This window comes from Cotesia glomerata, linkage group LG1 (genome assembly GCF_020080835.1).
Source record: "Cotesia glomerata isolate CgM1 linkage group LG1, MPM_Cglom_v2.3, whole genome shotgun sequence".
In the NCBI taxonomy this organism is placed as follows: domain Eukaryota; kingdom Metazoa; phylum Arthropoda; class Insecta; order Hymenoptera; family Braconidae; genus Cotesia; species Cotesia glomerata.
Window position 1 is genome coordinate 15,711,854 of NC_058158.1, and position 21,810 is coordinate 15,733,663.

Below are 21,810 nucleotides of genomic sequence, written 5' to 3' on the forward strand. Positions count from 1 at the left end.
CTCATTTTGGCGGCTATTTTTATTATTATAGCCTTGTTAGTTCACGGAATCAAGATATTTTGCATACTATTGTCGAGATAATTTAATGGAGATTAATTTCATACTTTTTAAAAATTGATTTACTGCAATAGAATTGGAAAAAAACACCAAAATAGGTCAAAAAATTTTCCTGTCCGTCATGTGTGAAACCCGAAAACACTGTAACTTGTGAAAAAATCCATTATTTGAGTTAAATTTTTTTTTTTAAATTCTAATCGACGATTGTAGGTCACTGAATGCGAATGATTAATTAATTCAGTGTCGTTTAATTGCAATGAATAAAAAACGAAAACTACAAGACTGTATATCTATATATATCCATGTAAAATTAACATGGATGGTGATATATCTATATCTATAGATATTATGTACATTTTATTCCACCAGGGGCGCTTGTGCAGTACCTTCCTACTACAGCTGTTTTTTCGGCAATTAATTTTGAACGACTTAAGTTTTTTTTTTTTTTTATATTTCATAATTAAATGAGCATTATGAGTCGTGCACTTTTGGATTTTCCAAACTTTCTTTTATTTCCTATGAATTTATTAATGTAGTTAACAAATTCAGTCTCCGAAATTGTTTCTTTTGTTCTCGATTGGGCCCAGACTGTACAAAATATAATTGTTAATTCAATATTGTCATTAAATTACATTTTATTACACGACTCTTAATACGGAGCATAATTAATTTCTTCATTATCGGAAAGAGAATTTAACAGACATTAATTCTGTTACCTTTGAACACTGACTTGATATATTAAGATACAAAAAAAATATGAAATTATTAAAAAAAGTTTTCTTACCAAGCAGTAACAAAAATTTCTTTAATTCGTGAATACGAAAACGCGAGAAAAATGTAATTTTTTGAGTTACGTTTTTCAAAGATCATTATGGTGATGATAAATACGTGGAATTTAAATTGTTATCAAACTTGGTCTCGTTTAATTGTAAATAATAAGAAAAAAACTCAACGAAAATTGTATATCCAATTATGTTTATATTATTGTACAAATTGTTAATAAAAAGAAAAAAAAATTCTTAAAGAAACAATAATGATAAGAAAAAAGAATTTTTTTTTTAGCGATCAAATAAGCATTAAGCATTATGAGCCGTGTATTTTTGAATTTTACAAATTTTTTTTAATTTTTAATAAATAGTTACTCACCCAGAATCGCCCTAAATACCTGTGGGTCTATTCCAACATTTTTGTTCAACCGAGTGCCTTTTGCAGAAAAATTAGTGATTTCTGATTGATATATTTCCAGTAGTGCTTCTTTCACCAGTGCCTTCCAATCTGATATATCCGGAGATATGGAGGATTTTCTTTCGATATAAGAAATCACGTTTTTTGGAAAATAGATGTAACTTTCCCAGATTTTAGTCTGTCAAATTATTGAATAAACAAATAATTGTGTTTAATTTTACATAACCTCAGAAAATATACAATTTAATCATAAGGTCGTTTGTTAGATGTATAATAAAACATAAAGTGAAGCTTACCTTACTCGGACCAGGTTCCAGGAGATGATGCACTGACTAGAAAAAGAAGAAAATGAAAACGAGAAATCAAAATCAAAGTTTCCAATTATTACCTTATCTTGGGATTCAGAATCACCCTGCCAGGTAATGTTCTTCTTTAGAGCAATCACAATTTTTTTGAAAAATTTGAGATTTCCTTCAGAAACTATAAAAAAAAAATACCCGTTACAAATTTATAAAATTTCATTAAAAAAAACATCCTTACTTTCATCAGGAGCAACGGCGGTTTCTTTTGTTCTTTTCTTCCAAGCTATGTTATTAATTACTGTCGTGTAATTTTGTCTAGTTATTTTTTCGGTGGCGAACCTTGATTGAACCCATTCTATAAAATAAAATGTAACATTATTAATTATCTCATTTAATATAATACTTCAAACAAACTTACTTAATAGCGTCACATAGAAATTAGAATCAATGCCTGGATAATCACAGCTTCGTTTACCGTTGGCTGAATAATGCCCAATCGTATCACCATAGACTTCTTGGATCACTAACGCAACGAATTTTTTCCAGCTAGGATTTCCTACTTTGTCGACAAAATTATTAATGATATAAGTAATTCTGTCTTGAAATAAGAACACTCCAGAACCGGTCAATATTTCAACCTGTAAATTAATAATAAATTAAATTTACTTCAACAATTATTAAAAACAATTTTAGTAAATTAAAAAATAAAAGGATATCTTTTTCGATAAATTTAATATAAAGATATGTTAAATAAAACCTTGTTATCTCCGGGCGCAGAAAAATCATTTGGTATCTGTAAAACGTATTTTTGTCATTAGTTATAAAAATAGTGATTATTTTTTTGTATTGAAAAAAATTATATAATGCGATTTCGAATAAAAACATTGAATTCAAAAGATAAGTATGTTATCATTACATACTAACTTTTACTACTATGAATTAAATTTTTTATTAATAATTATTAAACTCTAACATAGAAACAATATTAAAGACAAATTTTTAATGCAGTAGTATTACAATATAAAATAATATTGGTTTGAAATTGTATTATTGTTTATTTAGAAATCATTTTTTTCCATCTTAATTAATAAATTATTACCTGAGTAGTTACACATAACTTGGCATTATTTTTACTTTGGTACTTATGTGCATCTTCAAGACCAGCGTAAACTTTAAGAAAACTCCGAACATCATCTTCAGTAACTAAAAAAATCAAAGAAAACCCGTGCAAAAAAATACATTCAATTTGAGTTAATTATTATTATAAAAAATAATTTACAATCATTAGGCATAAATGTATGCAGTGCTCCAATACTAATATCATGCGCCTCAATATCTTCAATTCTCTTCACTTCGATTCCATCATTCATAATTGTTTCTCCAGAAAAAGTAGATGCTGCGCCAGTTATATCTTCTTGTGTAGATTGTAAACCAGTTGTTTCTTCAAGAAGAGATTGTTCATCAGTTATTTTTTCAGGAGTAGCTGGTGTACCAGATTTCTCAATTGTTGAATTATTATCAGCAGTTGTAGTTGAAAATACAGTTTCATTGGCTTTTGAAAAATCAAGTGGTTCTATAGTTGACACGTCATAGTTTACTTTAGAATAGTCAATCAACTGAAATTCCCGATTGTTCGAAGAAGAGCTCACTTTGCTTTGAGTATTGCGTAATGATTGAGACTCATCCAAAATCATAGAATTACCAATCACTTCAACGTTTGTAACAACCGGACCAGCACTTACTTTCGAAACTGGCAATTTGGATGATTTTATGTTTGACTGAAGTCTTTCAAACAAAGATGGAGTAGTTGATAATTCATCTTCAAGACTATTTATTCTTTGAACTTTATATTTTTTTATATTTTTATTATCTTCAGTATTTTTTCTTTTAAGCTCTAGTACTTCTTTTGAGAAGTACCATATTAAAGCCATATTAAAGCAAATTTTAAGGGAGTTGGGAAAGAACGGATAGGGGAAAGGGGGGACCTACTCAGTGGGAATTTTTTTTTTTTTTTTTTTTTTTTTTCCGTAATTGAAAAAATAATCAGACAGCCCAGACTGGGAATTTATCGTTAAAGTTACGAATATTGCCTTTATCATCGAGTAATATATTATTTAACTTCTCATAATTAGCTGTAAAAAAATCAAATTATTAATATGAGCATTGGTTAAGAGAAAAAAAAAAAATCCAAAAAAAATTCCCACAAAAAAATAGGAAATATAAATTTACTAATTAAAAAATTTCATGTCACATAATTATAATTACAGAAAATATTCAAAGTCTGACGTAAATTTCATAAAAATTCATTTGATATTTTAGAGGTTAGAAATATCAGTACCTAAATTTTGTAACAAAAATTAATTTAAAAAGAACATAACTTACTGTCAAATGCAATAATTTTTGCATCATGTAATTCTACTTTTTTTTTTGGAAAGTTTCCCACTTCAATTTTACTATAGAACCGATTGTACGGTTTTTACGGGGTAACTTTGATGCTGGTATTATGTCTTTACTTCCTTCTTCAACCCACCATATCAAAGTGAAAGATTTTTTAGACACATTATTTTCGCCAGTACGTTTTTTGGGGGGCATTTTTAATAAATTTAATTATGAATAATTTATATTTATATTATAATTTATAATAAAATATAAAATCTGAATATAAACGTAAGATGATGAGCGTCACCAACGATTGCTTACAGAAAAATTGACGCCATATTTGCCTAACAAATACTATATATTTTATGGTAAATAAATATCGAGAGTTATCGACTATCGATGTTTCGGTAGATAATGCAGTGTTGCGCCGGCGCATACAGCAAATTTTTCTTATGTTGTCATGGCCGAACAGAATCTTGTTTATATTAATAATTAATATACAACTGTTGTTGAGTAATTAATTTACTAAATTAAAAATTTACAAAAACTTAAATCATTTCACGATGAATAATCGAGTCCCAATTCCGCGAAAATCTTTCTACCAACTTACAGCAAAACAAAAACAGAGAAATTTACAGTTGATGATTAATAACGGTCAGCAGGAAAATTTAAGGTTAAATATAAATCTGCCAAGAGTAGAAATGTTAATGCAGGTAAGAATATTTATATTAGTACATTAATAAATCAATTATTAACAAAGCAATTTCTATATCAGATAACTGGAATTCTAGCAATCATTCATTTATTTTTTTAATAAAAAAAAAAATCCAAAAAAATATAAGTAAATTTGAAATAAAAAAAATGCACACTTACAAAAATAAAAGTATTCTTATCTCAATTATTCGGAGTTCAACTTTTTCCATTGTTAATTTATTTGTTTATCTTTCGAAAATTTTTTATGACATTAAAGTCAGCAGTCACTTGACCATTTTTTAATTTTTTTTAATAAATAAATTTGCTCCAAAAAATTATTTCTAAAAAATTTGATTTTTTATTTTGTTAATCTTCTAAATGTCAATTTTTTTTCTCATTTTCTTTGACTTAATTTATTTATTAAAAAAATTCTTAAAATTATAAAATATCTGCTAAATTAATTTTCATAAATTTTTTTGTCTTTTCCATTCACTCTATCGTGAAGTTAAAAAAAAATTCGGAGTGTAGACAAATTTTAAAAATATATAGATAAATAAACTTTCATTTACGATTACTAAAATTGTCGTTAACTTTTTTTACAATAACATTAATGTGAAACTTGATCTCTCAATATAAACGAAAGGCATCAGTTTAAAAGAAAATAAAATTAACCAACTATCTAAACAAATTCTCTTTCAGTACAAATAATAATTAAAAATAATAAAAATATAATGAAAATAATAATAATTAATTAATAATAATAAATAATAAATAATATAAAAAAATAATAACCTGTACTATAAAGATTTTTTAGTCATTTACAAAATTTGATTGTTAGTTAAGAAGAAGCTTGTAAAGAGTCTATTAAAAGAGTTTTATAACATTTGGTAAGATTTGTGGAATTCGAAAAAATACTTAAAAATTTGATGCCTAAACTATTGTCGTTAGATAAAAAATCTCAATAGTACAATGAGTGAAATAATAAATAGTAAAATAAAAAACCCATTTTGCTAAGTTCTTATATTAAGATTTACTTTACATTTATATTGCAAAAATAATTTTCATTTGTGTATATTTTCTTATGAATATTGTATTTTTTCAGAATGAATTTGTTGAACACATGGATGATGAAGAACAAGATAATTTATTTGAAGAAGAAAGAGTTGAAGATATGGAAGAAAGACTTCATGAACCGGAAGAAGATGGAAATGAACGTATGGCAGAGCAGATAATTAATGAAAATGAAGAAGAAGGGCAAGCAGAAGAAGAGGAACCAGAAGAACATGAGGAACCAGTAGAACAAGAAGAACGTGCAGAACAAGAGGAAGAAGCAAGAGTCTTCGACAACGATGACGAAGATGATGAAGATGATAATAATATAAACAATAACCGTCGTAACGTAGAAAATGACTACGATCCACCACTGTATACAAACTCTCCATTAACTTTGAGTCAAAGTATGTTGTTGATTTTGACTGTGTTTCTTAATCATAATATTTCTCAATCATGCTTATAAGATATTATTACAATTATTAATATGCATTGTATAGGAGAAAACTTACGGCGTAATAGTTTGTATAAATTTAAAAAATTTTTTATGTTCAAAAATAATCGAGCACAAACAGTGATAAAACATTATTATTGTTCGCTGTGTTTAAATAGTTTTATTTCTGCTCGTGATGCATGTGCTGATTGTCAAGGAATGAAAGGTTATAAAATTTTGTATTTCATCGAACTTTCGATCATTGAACAATTGGCGGAACTTCTAAAACGGCCTAATTTTTACAATAATTTACAATTACGCTTTCAAAGAAATGAACTCCAACCTAATACAATAAGTGATATCTACGATGGAAACTTATACAAAGAATGGAGAACTGGTGAATTTTTGGCTAATCCAAATAATTCGTCATTCATGTGGTATACAGATGGTGTACCAGTGTTTAAGTCTTCAGGTGTTAGCATATGTCCACTTTATTTAACAATCAACGAGTTACCATACAAAGAAAGAATGAAGAAGGAAAATATGATACTAGCTGGGTTATCATTTGGAAAAGTGAAACCGCACATGAACAGTTTTGTTTTCAAATTACGTTCACAGTTTGAAACACTCGCGAACGGCCATCAATTTATGCTACCTGATGATCAAATAATTGATGTCAAAGCCATTTTATTGATAGGAACATGTGATATGGTCGCTAAATGCCAGATGTTAAATATTATTCAGTTTAATGGAGAGTTTGGTTGTCCTGTCTGTAAGGTACCAGGTGAATCTTTTCAATTAGAGTCTGGTGGAACGACGCATGTATATTCTTACACCATGGATTTACCTCTCCGAACATCTCAAGAAGCTGAAGAATATGGAAGAATAGCATTGGAATCGGGTATACCAGTGATGGGCGTAAAAGGGCCGTGTGCGTTATCGAAGTTTATGCCAGATTTTATTGTTGGGACAGCAATCGACCGAATGCATTGCATAGATGATGGAGTTGTTAAGAAGCTATTAACACTTTGGTTCAATAGTACTTACAGTGCTTTTCCTTTTTCCTTATATCACGTAAAAGATATAATTAACGAGCGTCTTTTGGCTATTAAACCACCCAAATTCATTCATCGTATGCCTCGTTCGACAGAAGAGCTTACTCACTGGAAAGCTTCGGAACTGAAAGCATGGTTTTTTTATTATTCAGTTCCCGTATTACATGAAGTAATGAGAAATTATTTTTTTAATCATTTATTACTATTGGTTTGCGGCATATCATTTTTAAGTGCAGATTCTATCTCTGAAAACATGCTGGAGCTTGCTCGAATTTTTCTTGACAAATTCGTTAGACAATTCCAGGAACTGTACGGACAGCAATTCTGCTCGATTAATATACATCTAGTACAACATCTTCATGAATGTGTCCGAAACTTAGGACTTTTATGGGGATATCAATGCTATCAATATGAAGATTTGAATGGACGAATTTTGGCAATTATTAATGGAACAACCCATATTGATTCACAGATCGTTTTCTGCTCATTTACTGCTCATTTTCAGTTACTCAAAATGGAGAAATATAAAAATCAACTCCCGGATGGTGATGTTCGTGACTTTTGTTTTGGTCAAAAGAAAAAATTAAAAATAAACGAACGAATATTGAATAATTGTTATAGTGTCGGAGCTTATGAAACGATTATTCATACTGATTTGCCTGATTTTGTGCAAGAAGCAATAAGATTTTTATTACCAGCACGACGCATTCGCAAATATTTACGATTATTGAAAAATAGTAAAGTCTACGTTTCAAAGGAATATTCAAGAAGTCTAAAAACTGAATCTTCATATATTACTTATCAAAACAATGATGGTATCATGCATTATGGGTCCGTTTTTTGTTTTATTCAAATAATTAATTGTGAGTGTGAACCTATTAATGATTGCATCCGCAATAACTTACACTATGCGATTGTCAAAAAAATCAGACTTGTTGATCATTTTCAAGTAAATAGTGATAGTGACATCAATTGTATTCTTCCTTACCTTCACAGATGTGAAGAATCAGATGATTACATCACTATCCCTGTTTCTTCTTTAGAACACGTTTGTTTCTATATTTTAGTTAACAATTATATTTATTTAAGTCAGCCAATAAATGAAAAAGAGTTGGAGTAAAAATTTTTTCATTGTTTTATTTTTTTGCCTGTTTGTCAAGCTTAGCAAAATAAAAATTTCTAAGTTTTAAACTCTGTCTCAACCTGGACGGTCTAAACCTGTAATAATCACACTAAACCCTAGCTCAACCTGATTTTGGACGTATAAGGTTGAAACGGAGTTTAAGAATCAAAACTAAATTTCGCTCCACCCTGACTCCAGGCAAGTTAGGTTGAAACAGAGACTTAATATTCAGATTAAACTCCAGTTTACTCTACTTCACCCTTATTTCAGACTAGTTAGGCTGAGACTGGTTTTTAAATCAAAGCGGCAAACGTCCAGATCAAAGGAATCAGTGTCTACAAGGATCAGCTAGGGTTTTAAAATTTCGACTCGGGTTAATATCTCCTGAAATATTGATGTTAGCAATTTAGTGCTCGGGATCTTTTTTGTAGAAAATCAAATTTACTACAAGTTAGTTATTGAAATGTTTTTCGTAGCTCTTCTCAGTGACGAGAAAAGGACAAAAAAAGGTAAATTTTATGAAAAAATTGGATTTGGTGGTCCATACTCCCTCGCAAGTGTGAGTTACGATTACGCCACGATGGGCAGCTTTGTGAAGCATTCAATTCTAAGTAAAATAACCCATCTTTGATTGAAATAATGTTATGAAATGCTGCTGAGCTGTGAAAATTTAAGGAAACAGCTCGAGTTTTACGTGTATATTTAATGGGAAATCTTTTCACACCTTGATCGAGCTTTGAGAAGTTACATTATCCCCAATATTACTGAACTTATAATAACTGATGCTCTAATATATGAAATATGTATAGACGTGTTTTCTATTATTTCATCTGCACGTAACATTCCTGATAGTGATATAATGAGTGTACATACACAGTAAAAAATATTGTGTATTTGTGTCGAAAACGGTTTGTGTTAAAAATTGTAGTGTGTTAAAATAACACAAAGTTTGTGTTACTTTATTTTGTAACATAAAAAATGTGTTATACACTCTTTATTAACACATTTTGTATGTTACTGTGGAATTAACGCAAAGTTTGTGTCAAAATCTCCATCAATATAACATTAACTTTGTGTTAACAGCGCGTCGGTTCTTTACTTTACGCAGCAACCGTTTTCACAAAGTGAGCGTCATCAATGGCATCTATTTTGTTCGTGTTTTGAGTGTTAATAATAAAGTTATTTATTCTAAAAATTAAAGATAAAGTGAGTTTATAATACGAACAAAAAAATTGATGTAATCAACGGTGAGTGATTATTTATTTATTATTGAAATTTCTGAATACTGTAGATAACCTTTCTTTCTTCAAAGATAACCTTAAAATTTGTTTTTATAAAATTAAGTACTCTTAATAGTAGATATTGAAAAAATATTCTCTGTAAAATTAATGATTATTATAAATTAAAATTTCTGAATTTTTTAACTGCCAGTTACTGATTTTTGTTTTTATTAATTTTTTTTTTTTTTTTTTTATACCAAGTATGCAATACTAAAATTTATTTTGATGTAAGTTTTATTTTTTTTTAGGTAAGTGGGAATTCATCTAACATTCAAAAATTTGATGTAAATCAAAGTCAAAAGTGACTGTCATGTTTATTCTGGAGTGGAAAAATACTAAAGTTTGAGCCAAACTAAATTTGCCTGCTACGTTTAACAACCTTGTTTTAAAAGATTAATCTTCATTATAACTAATTATTTCTTATAATCTAATATTCTTATAATCTAATATGAAAATATAATAAATATTATTAAATAATAAAGACAATTATATTTTTTAATTTGCTGCTTTATTTCTAAAATCTATAAATTGTTTTTCAATTTAATTATTTAAAATTTTACCTACAATTATTTACATTCAATAACTGTTGATTTAATAAAATGTAAATAAAAAAAAAAATTTTTTTTTAATAAATATTATTGACTACAGTTGAGGAAATAAAAAAAATTTATTTTATAGGTATAAAACAGTTGATTAGAATAAATAAAATTATTTAACATTTATTTTGTGTTAAGATTGACACTCTAAAAGTGTAAGATTCTTTGCGCCCTCTTGTGGCGATATTTTAACATAATCTTTGTGTTAAAAAGGGGTTACACAAAGTTTGTGTCAAAATTTCAACACAAATTTCGTGTCAACCGTTTTTAACACACAAACTGTGTTGATTTTACACAATATTTTTTACTGTGTAGGATTCGTGTTACTAGACGTTTAGGAAAATGATAATCCTATTTAAATACTTACTAGAAATTTAAATAGTGCACTACGCGCGCGCCTTAATTTTAACCAATGATAAATCGTGGCTCGGTTTTTGCGAATTTCGACTTATAACTAATTTCAATGCTTTCATATATTTTTATTGAGAGGATTATTTTTGGGAATAATTTTTCGGAGTATCCATTATTAACACGCTTTTATTAGCTTCACCTGTATGTTTGTTTGTAACCGACCCTTTTGGGCTCGATTTTGCCCTACTTTGAACGATCAGATTTGATTCAAACTTTGCCTGTCACGTGGGGTGCACAAAAATTTTATTTTGTTGAGGAAATTTTTTATGAAAATTATTTTTATTCTGAGTAATTTTTTTTTTTTTCTGAAATTATAATTATAAATATTATTATTATTATTATTATTATTATTATTGTAATAATAATTTTTATTATAATTATAATTATTATTTTTATAATTATAAATAACAGAAAATTTTTTACTAGAATCGTAAATTTACAAGCATGTATGGAAAACACACATTCCATGCTTGTAAAGAAGGACTTTCTTATAAACTCCGCCGTCCATCTTATTTCACCTATCCGAATCCCAGTCCGAGCTATCTAATAATTTTTCTCGCATATTCTATAAACTCACATTAAGATGACCCTCTCCACATTCCTTTCTCAATCCTTTCCTACCAATATCCTGTTACGTGAATGTGGAACGCTTTACGTAATAATTACCGTAACTCCTATTCTTTCCCGCTTCACAGCATTATTTATGTTTGTAAAAATGCTTACCGTAAGATGGACGGTGTGGCTTAATGTATATAAAATAAGCGAAAGAAAATTTAGTATAGACCGGATAGCTCAAATGGTAGAGTAGCCGACATGTCTTCGGAAGGTTCTGGGTTCGAATCCCAGTCCGAGCTATCTAATAATTTTTTCTCGCATATTCTATAAACTCACATTAAGATGACCCTCTCCACATTCCTTTCTCAATCCTTTCCTACCAATATCCTGTTACGTGAATGTGGAACGTGGGGTGCATAGTGTCAATAGTTATAAACATTTTATTGACAAATGTGTAGAAGAATCATCACTTTGATAATATCATAAAACGCACTTTAAATGCACCCCACGCTTTTTTACAATAATGTACATTTATTTCTTATTTACACTATTCTCAATCCAAATTTATTAAATTTTATTTTCTGTTTTTTAGTTTGATTTTCTATAAAAGCGTGTTTTTTTAGTTTTTTTAAACTATTATTTATTTTAGTAAATATCAAACAAGTGAATGCACAAAAGATTTGATAACGAGTCTCTGAGTTATTACTAAAGCATTACTTGCACGCGCGCGCTTGCGCGCGAATATCATTTCTAGTTTCAAGTTTAAATCTACAAATACAATTCTATAAACGCCCAGCGGAGCAGGCAGGTAACAGCTAGTCTATATTTATTGTAATTGTTGTTGAAGAAGTTTTGATAAACCGATAAAAGTAGTATAGAGTCTTTCGTACCACTCGTGTAATCACATAAATTTCGTATTGAATTTATCGGCTCTCCATACCTTAACATGTACAAAAAGCAACTTCAATAATTAATTTTTCGTAAACCGTATAGACAATCAACTTGAAATTTTAACTGAAGATATATTTAGAACTTATTAATTGATACACGAAATTTCTAATTTTTGGTAATATCCTCATTTTGATTTCGAAAAACCTGTTAACATATTGTGCTGGCAAAGTATAGATCTTAGATGGATTCCAACAACTCTCGGATATCTCAATTGCAAACTGGAAATGTCAATTATGCGATTTTTGATAAAGTTTTGCGATTGAGATTTTGTTATTAAATTTGGCGATTGAAATTTTTGATAAAATTTTGCGATTGAAATAATTATTTCCTTTTTAATAAATTTGGCGAGTTGAATTAATTATTTGTTTTAAAAATTTTTGAATAAATTTGGCGAGTTGAATTAATTATTTGTTTTGAAAATTTTTGAACAAATTTGGCGAGTTGAATTAATTATTTGTTTTGAAAATTTTTTGAATAAATTTGGCGAGTTGAATTAATTATTTGTTTTGAAAATTTTTGAATAAATTTGGTGAGTTGAATTAATTATTTGTTTTGAAAATTTTTGAATAAATTTGGCGAGTTGAGTTAATTAATTTTTTTTTAAAGAAAAGACTTTGTAATTTTTATTTTTGGTTACTCGAATATTTTTTTTTGTGATTTGTTTTATTTTGAAATGTTGAATCATTGCGTTAGCACTAGTTTTGCGTTAGAATTATTTTTGCGTTAAGATAATTTTTGTTATTAATGCGACATTGCCGACAGAATATATTTGTTGTTAAATAAACCGTTGCTGGATTAGAAGTGCACGCCTCAATTATTTTGTTTAATTGTTGTTGCTCTGATTAACCGATCCCATCGTCCAATTTCGATTTCTTTGTCCGTCGATTGCCGTTATTCGATTTTTGAATCGAAGATCAACAGCGATATCGACCCGTGGAACATTGAGTTCCTGGCGCCCAACCAAATCTACGAACCAGGTAGGCCAATTAATTTTTGTTGACCTGATCCGGTCCTGTCGACGCCAGTGCCGGAAAAGGCATCACAATATATATATATATATATATATAAAAGATTTCCACGTATATAGTCACTCATCACGATATCTCTGGAACTATAAGACCTAGAGACTTGAAATTTGGTAGGAATATTCCTTTCGCCGAGTAGAGGTCAGCTAAGAACGGATTTTACGAAATTCCACCCACAAGGGAGGTTGCGGGAGCGTTAACAATAAAAAAAGTCGCGTTTTTAAACTATAGTTCCTATCGACTCCAAATTTAATAGGAATCTTCTGTAAGAGATGTAGAAATAATCTATAAACAAATACTACGATATCTCTCCCCAGAGGGTTGCGGGGGTGGGTATCAACAATGAAAATTTTTAATTTTCAAGCTATAGCTCCTACAGACTCTAAATTGGGTAGGAATTTTCTGTAAGAGATATAGAAATAATATACGAACGAATTTTAAGATAGCTCACCTCGCAGGAGTTTGCGGGGGTGGGTGTTAACAATTAAAATTTTAAATTTCCAAGCTATAGCTCCTACAAACTCCAAATTTATTGGAAATCTTCTATATGTGGTATAAAAATGATCTAAGAACGAATTTTACAACGAATCAACTCCAATAATGATCGCGGGAGTGGGTGTTTAGAGATCATCTTGAATGGATTTCAATGAAGTCTACTTTCGATAGGAATTGCAGAAGTGACTGGTAAAATCTAAAATTTTCATTTTCAAACTGTAACTTCTAAAGACTCCGAATTCGGTGAGAATCTTCGTGTATGATGTCAAGTTCAGCTAAGAATGAATTTTATCGAATTCCAACCCCAAAAGGGATCGCGGGGGCATTAATAATAAAAAATTTCCGTTTGTAAAATATAGCTCTTTTAGACTTCAAATTTGGTAAGAATCTTCTATATGTGATGTAGAAATAATTTAAGAGTGGATTTTACGACGAATCGACTCCAATAATGATTGCGGGAGTGGGTGTTGACAATAAAAAATCTTAATTTTTGAAATATAGTTTCTAAAACCTGTGAATTTGATAAGAATCTTTTATTTGTCATGTAGAGATCATCTCAAAACGGATTTCAATAAATTCTACTTCTGATAGGAATTGCGGGGGTGGATGCTAGAATTTAAATTTTTCATTTTCAAACTGTAACTTCTACAAACTCGAAATTACGTAGGAATCTTTTATTTGTCATGAGAAGATCATTTCAAAGCGGATTCCAAAAAATTCTACTTCCGATAGGGATTGCGGGGATGGGTGTTAAAATCTAAAATTTTAATTTCCAAGCTGTTTTCTGCAAACTCTAAATTTGATAGGAATCTTTGTGTACGATATCAAGTTAAGCTGAGAATGGATTTTCTCGAATTTTAAACCCAAAAGGGATTGCGGGAGCGTTAACAATGGAAATCTCTCATTTCCAATCAATAGTTTCTATGGACTCGAAGTTTTGTTGGAATCTTTTATTTATAATGTAGAAATCATCTCGAATAGGATTTTACGAAATTCCTCTCCAACATAAAGTGACAATTGTCAAAAAAAAATCATATTCTTCAAATACAGTTCCTGCAGATATAAAATTTGATAGAATCTCAAGAGAAACAGGCAATTACCGGGATGTCCTCCGAAGTCAAAGGATTAAATATTTTGCTTTCTTAATAATTATATTTTCTTAAAACAATCGTCTCTTTGGCAGCGGCAAATAAGACTGTAAGGTTTTCAAAATTTAAAATTACATGTAGCTATTTAGTCAACGGACTAAGAATTTTACATACATTTTATTTTTGCTGATCACATAATCGATAAATTGTTCTTATTACGGGATCGCGGGAATGTAACAGATTAAAATCAATGCATGTTCTAAACACTTGAAATATGGAAAAAAAAATTGGCTACTTATTATGAGAAAATTCGTAAAAACCATGTACAAATAATTTTCTATGAATAATTGATGTCACGGAGGAACTTTTAATTAACGGCAAAATAAGTCCTACTTTAAGCTAGAAAGATTTCAACGACAATCATGAGACCTGCAATTACTTTAACTGAAACTTTCAATGCTCATTTCAAATTTTTTTCTTCGTATCAAATAATATTCATTTTTGGAAGAAAGCCACAGGAATGTTATAGTGATTGCACATTGAAAGTTACATTGAATGAATTTTAGCTAGAATAATCACATGGATAAAAGATACAGGCCAATCCGATGAAATTTGGAATCTGTGCAAGTCAAAACAATACTCCAATTAAATTTCAAGTCTAGATCTAAAAATACAATTCTATAAAGTGCCCAGCGGAGCGGGCGGGTAACAGCTAATATATATATATATTAGAGTGGTCCAAAAAAAACATTTTTTTTTTTTTTTTCGAGTGCTATTGTCTCAATAGCTTCTTTTAGATATAAAAAAAATCCCCTCCAAAGCCCAACTTGATATTTCAATTTTTCATGAAGCTCAATGAATTTCTATTTTCCCGTTTAAATAACATGTAAAAAATTTTTTTTTAAGTTTTCATCCGGTAAAACTACGAAAAAAAATTTTTTTTTAATTTTTCGTAAATTATTTTTGTAGGAAATTTAATTCTCTACAAAAAAGTACTGAAGTAGTTTTTTCGTAATCCTAATGGGTAAAAAGTTATTGAGCTGTAAATACTCGCAATAAAAGAAAATTTAATCAGTTATGATTTTAGAATTTATTTTGTGTCACATTTCCTTTTGCGAAGTATTTAATTAAGTAATTTATGTTTTTTCCTAAATAAAAAAATTAATTTCAGCATACATCCGTAAGTATTACGAATAAAATTTAAATTCAATTTTAAAAATTCCTGTCATCTACTTTCCGTCGATAATATCATTCGCTATACCTTATATCGCCATCTATCGTATCTATCGTAGTAACTTTATGCATAACACGTGAAGAATATTATTAATCATAATACTAACAAAATGTCAAGTGAATCTAAAAATCAACATGTGTATTTAGTAGGCTTTCAAAGCAGTGCATTGAACAAACGAAAATTGCCATCTCAGCGACAAGTATTAAGTGTTTTTTATAATTTGAATTTTCTCAAACAATCTGTTCGTGAAAGCGCACGAAATGTATTGAATGAGGTTAATGACATTTGGAGTCTTACTGGTATACCAGTAATTAAATCATGTAATGCAATTTCAAAAATTGTAAGACTCCATAACGAGTGGATTCTATTAAAAAAAAATAAGTCTCGCAATACACAAACCCAAAAGTCGAAAGAAAAACGATTTTCTTTAAAGTTGGATCAAATTTTCGATTTAGCACTCCAAAAGTCTTTTAACCAGCTCACAGAAACACAAAAAGAATTTTTATCAAATGAACGTAGAGCACATAGATCAAGCCCTATTATCTTCGAAACAAATTCACAAACAGACAGTGATGAAGGTATCTAATTTAATATTAATGCTTAATTTACTGAATTAATTGGTTTGAATTTTTATCTAGAATAATTTTTGCAATAATTTTTAGAGTTAACTCGAAGTTTTTCTGGCCTATCTACATCAACTGGCAGTAAATCTTTTCCAAGTTCAGGTGAACTCAAACGTGAAATTTCAAATTTTGAGAATGAGTTACCTTCTCGTCTTAGACCAAAAAAGAAAAAAAACGTGATAGATCAGAAACTAGTTGCGACCCTAGATCGCACACAAACGAGCGATCGAATGGCTGCATACCTAGTGAATTCCGTTGCTAAGAACTTCGACGTGGATGTGGATAAGATAAATACTAGCAGAAGTTCTCTACGACGACATCGCATGCATCAACGGCACACTGAGAGAAAAATATGGTCAACTGAACTAGGAAAATCTAGTTAAATAGCATCACCACTATTTAATTGCAGTTCTTGTACCTAACATTATTTATTATATTGAACCCCAATAAATAGTTACTTAAACTATTTTCAGTTAAATATCAGCTTAATAGCCATCTTGATTAACTTTAACTCAGAAAACAGAAAAAATAATTCGGATAGCTCGGACCGGGAATCGAACTCGGATCTTTTGGTTACGCACTAAGGGCTCTTCCAGTTTAGCTATCTGAGACGTTGTCCGTAAAAACCTTTCAGTCACCTAATAACTTTTTGTTTAACACGATAACAAAAACATATTTATTAAAATATAGTCGATATAACTATTTATCAATAGTTACTTAAACTAATGCATAGTTTGAGTAACTACAAAAAAAAAATTCAGAAAACTATATTTTCATAATTGTGATGTTATGATTCAGTTAACTATGCACTTTTCTCTCAGTGCAAGCAACTGCTAAAAATTTGAAAGAAAAAATTATCTTTCCATCATGTTTAGTATTGCATTGGGATGGAAAACTTCTTGATGATTCAGAAAGTGTCAAAAAAGTTGAGAGATTGCCGGTAATAGTAACAGGACTAGATTTTGAACATATTTTGGGCGTTCCCAAATTAGTTACTGGAGACAGTAAAAATCAAACCGATGCCATAATTAAATTATTAGATGAATGGAAGATTAAAAACAAAATTAAGGCTTTATGTTTTGATACTGCTGCTGTAAATACGGGTAAGAAAAAGTACTCACTTGGAATAATTTATTTATGTACTAATTTAAAATAATTTTCGTAGGCTTGAATAATGGAACATGCACTCAGCTTGAACGTGAGTTGAACAGAAATCTTCTTCATTTGGGTTGTAGACATCATATATACGAGTTGGTGCTTAGAAGTGTCGCAGAAACGTGTTGGCCGGTTACAAGTGGTCCTAATGTTGCAATATTCAATCGCTTCAAAAATAATTGGGAAAATATAAATAAAGAAGAATTTGAGACTGGAATTGAAGATTCTGAAGTTGAGATAAAAACCAGAGACATGAAAGACGAAATTCTACAATTTATTTCAAGTCAAATCAAGGTAATATTCTCATTTTGTCTATAATTATTAATTTTCTTTTTATATTAATAATTTGTATTATTTTAACTGCTACAGGAATATCAGCCGCGAGCTGACTACAAAGAACTGTTGGACTTAACTTATATTTTTTTGGGAGGAACTCCATCAAGTCACTTTGGATTCAAGCGACCTGGAGCGATGCACCATGCAAGATGGTTATCGAAAGCTATTTATTGTCTGAAAATTTTTATGTTTAAGAAGCAATTTAAAGTAAATGCCAAAGAAATACCTCAGCTCCGAGACATATGTCTATTTATCGTTACAATTTATGTAAAAGCGTGGTGTCAATGCCCTAATGCTATTAAAGCTCCAAATCAGGATTTACAGTTTTTGAAAGACATCATCAAGTACAAAGATATCAACAGAAAAATTTCGAGTGCAGCTATGGATACATTTTTAAGACACGGGTGGTACTTGTCAGAATCTCTTGCCCCACTATCTTTTTTCGACGACTCAATACCTCGAGAGATTAAATTAAAAATGATTAACTCATTTAAACATAATGAAAGTGTTTCAGATGCTAAACGGATCAGAGTACAAATATCTGAGAATATTTGTGCCCTAGATATGAGTGAATTTATTACCAAAAAATCAACAGTTTTATTTGATTCATTTAACTTGCCATACGATTTTCTTAACATGGATCCTATGTTATGGAATACAAATAAAAACTATATTGATTGTTTAAAATTCTTCAAAGAACTAAAAGTAGTCAACGATGTGGCAGAGCGTGCGGTTGCTTTAATTGAAAAATACAACCAATTTGGGACCAAAGATGAAGAACAAAAACAATATCTGTTACAAGTAGTTGCTGCTCATAGAAGAGAATATCCGAATTGTAATAAGAAAAATTATTCATAATTCGCAGTTAATACTTCATCAAAAGACATGTGTAAATTATATTATAAATAATCTAAATTTTGATAAATTTTGAAAAAAATACATGAAGTTACCAAAAAAGTTTTCAAAAAGTTGAAAATTATTTCAAATCCATAAAAATTAAATAAATTATCCAGTAAAATTGTCAATTCCCTCAAAAAGTTGATTTGAAACTACCTTTCTTCAAATTTTTTTTTATTGTGAGTATTTGAAGTTCAATAACTTTTTACCCATTAGGATTACGAAAAAACTACTTCAGTACTTTTTTGTAGAGAATTAAATTTCCTACAAGAATAATTAACGAAAAATTAAAAAAAAAATTTTTTTTGTAGTTTTACCGGATAAAAACATAAAAAAAATTTTTTTACGTGTTATTTAAACGGGAAAATAAAAATTCATTGAGCTTCATGAAAAATTGAGGTATCAAGCTACGCTTTGGAGGGAATTTTTTTTATACCTTAGAGAAGCTTTTGAGATGATAGGCAAAAAACTTTTTTTTTTTGGACCACTCTATTATATATATATATATATATATATATATATATATACCACACTTATATATATATATATATATATATATATATATATATTCCCAAAAGTGTGTCCCAAAAGTCACGGACGCCATCGTAGCATCTGATGAAAAAAATAATTCTGAGACGAAAAGTCCTTAGCCATTTTTCAATTAACCGTATAGATAACACCGGCACACAAAAAAAAAAAAGTTGTCTGTACTTGGGACGCGCCACATATATTCCCATGTAATTTGACCCGCTGAACCCGAATTTGAGGTCCGTTTGGCCCCTACACCCTAGGATTTTGAGAAAACTGTAAAAAACCGAAAAAAAACGGGAAAATTGGGGGTTTTGGTGATTGAAAAATTTTTTTAGATTCTAACTATGCATGATTTTCATGTATTTCGATCTGCTTTATACTTATCTGAAGTGTACTCAGACCAGCAGCCATTAAAAGTCTAAGTAAATCCCGAAAATCCCATGAAAATTGCGAAAAAAAACAAAAAATTCCCAATATTTTGATACCAAAAAATATAATGAGCTCAAGATATGATGATTTTCGTCTAGGTGCATCGACGACAAATAAATCTCCATCTTTTATAACTCAGACGTCACGAAAACATCAAACAAATGTGCAAAAACCCCGAAAATTGGAAAAAATCAAATGTAATATAATAAAAATCGAGTTATTATTCAAAATAAATAAAAAATCATATCATTCGATCTGTGGTGCATAAAAAAAGTATTTCGTCCTAAGACTTAAAAAATTAATTTTTCGGAAAATATCATCAAAACCCTTTGGATTTGAATTTTAATTCGTTCTCCGCTTATATCTCACCCTTTTATCTTCAAACGTCCTGCATAAAGGGTTTCTCTTTCGTTTCCTCTCTTCTTCGGGTAAATCTCTCTTCAGAGTCCAACAATGATCTGCCATCATATTTACATCCCACGTTCCTTGATATCGTTTTTCCATCACACTAATGTCTTGATGGAATCTCTCACCTTGCTCTTCACTAAAATCACCAAGATTTTCAGGAAAGTGTGAAAGATGAGAATGTAAATAGTGCAATTTTGTATTCATTAAGCAACCTAAAGTATTATAGTTGTATAACAACTCGTCAACTAAAGTTGCGTAGTTATCACTTTTCGTATTCCCTAAAAATTGCTGTGATACTTCCTTAAAACTTCCCCAAGCTGCTCTCTCAATCTCGTTCATCTCATATTCAAGATTAGCATCCTGGAATAGAGTCCGAATTTGGGGTCCATCAAAAATTCCTTCTTTTAATTTAGCGTCACTTATAGCTGGAAATTTTTCGCCCAAGTACTTAAAACAGTTTCCATCTTTATCCAGAGCTTTGACAAATTGCTTCATAAGGCCAAGCTTGATATGAAGTGGGGGCAGCAAGTACTTGGAAGGATCAATTAGAGATTGTCGCGTAACATTGTGAGAACCAGGATTCAAATTTGTTCTTGTTGGCCATTCTTTTTGAATGTAATGATTCTTTCGGTCTCGGCTATCCCACAAACATAAGAAGCAGGGGTACTTTGTGAACCCTGATTGTTGGCCTAGCAATATTGTTGCAATTTTCAGATCACCACAAACCTTCCATTGATGTTCTGAATAGTTTATTTTATCTAATACAACCTGTAAATTGTCATAAGTCTCCTTTAGTTTAGTCGAATGAGCTACTGGAATCGGTGCCAATAAGTTTCCATTATGAAGAAGCACAGCTTTAAGACTTCGCCTAGAGGAGTCAATAAAAAGCCTCCATTCTTCGTCTTTGTAAGTGTTTGGCTTCAACTCATCGATCAGTCCTTTTACATCTGAACAGTACACAAATGAATTTTCGCTGTCTTTTGTAAAATACTTCCGGAACTCTTTTTCCCTATCACGATAAAAATAAGCTGTTGTATTTTTAGCTAATAAATTTTTTTCCTTAAAGCTGAGGCTAAATGTTCAGCTTTTACCTTAGATAGTCCTAAGTCTCGTACAAGGTCATTCAATTCAAGTTGATCGAAGACTTCAGGGTCTTTACTTCTAGGAACACCACTCGGGATGTATTCTTCATCCTCAGAATGGATCTCTTCGGGTTCAGGATCGATTTCTTCAAAGTTATCTTCAACTTCCATCTCTTCATGTTCATTCACTGGTTCAGGAGCTGCAGGTTCTTCGACATTCAAAACTTTTTCTGCTGGCACAACTGATGTTACGTTGGCATATTGAATTTTATGTTTGGTTGTCGAAGAACCTGAAACTTCCGTCGTGCAAAAATAGCAGTTTTTTGACTCGTTGGTGCAGACCAAATCACAGGTTTTGAAAATTTCAAGCACTGTTTACTTTTCGTCTGCTCCCAACGAGTAAGCATCGTGTGACACCGATTGCAAAGTGAATGTGG

The 21,810-nt window shown here is 30.0% G+C and overlaps 3 protein-coding genes across 3 annotated transcripts in view; 2 read left to right on the forward strand and 1 right to left on the reverse strand.

Moving 5' to 3' along the window:
- Window positions 1-21,810, forward strand: part of LOC123267926 (protein max) — a 40,177-nt gene that overhangs the window by 4,057 nt on the left and 14,310 nt on the right. The gene's annotated exons all lie outside the window — the stretch shown is intronic.
- Window positions 2,302-3,478, reverse strand: LOC123267916. Its single transcript, XM_044732807.1, has 2 exons — window positions 2,644-3,478; window positions 2,302-2,337 (listed from the first exon to the last, which is right to left on the reverse strand). The coding sequence occupies exon 1, from the start codon at window positions 3,473-3,475 to the stop codon at window positions 2,786-2,788; it is 690 nt and encodes a 229-aa protein (XP_044588742.1). The 5' UTR covers window positions 3,476-3,478; the 3' UTR covers window positions 2,302-2,337; window positions 2,644-2,785.
- On the forward strand, window positions 17,258-18,910 carry LOC123267903. The gene is made up of 3 exons (XM_044732793.1): window positions 17,258-17,638; window positions 17,701-17,984; window positions 18,060-18,910. The coding sequence occupies exons 2-3, from the start codon at window positions 17,943-17,945 to the stop codon at window positions 18,882-18,884; spliced, it is 867 nt and encodes a 288-aa protein (XP_044588728.1). The 5' UTR covers window positions 17,258-17,638; window positions 17,701-17,942; the 3' UTR covers window positions 18,885-18,910.

Bases quoted from the DNA above. Each gene is read 5' to 3' on its own strand.
- LOC123267903 (XM_044732793.1), top strand. From the start codon at position 17,943: ATGAAAGACGAAATTCTACAATTTATTTCAAGTCAAATCAAG. The intron at 17,985-18,059 runs GTAATATTCTCA...TAACTGCTACAG, and splicing joins TTATTTCAAGTCAAATCAAG to GAATATCAGCCGCGAGCTGA.
- LOC123267916 (XM_044732807.1), bottom strand. From the start codon at position 3,475: ATGGCTTTAATATGGTACTTCTCAAAAGAAGTACTAGAGCTTAAAAGA.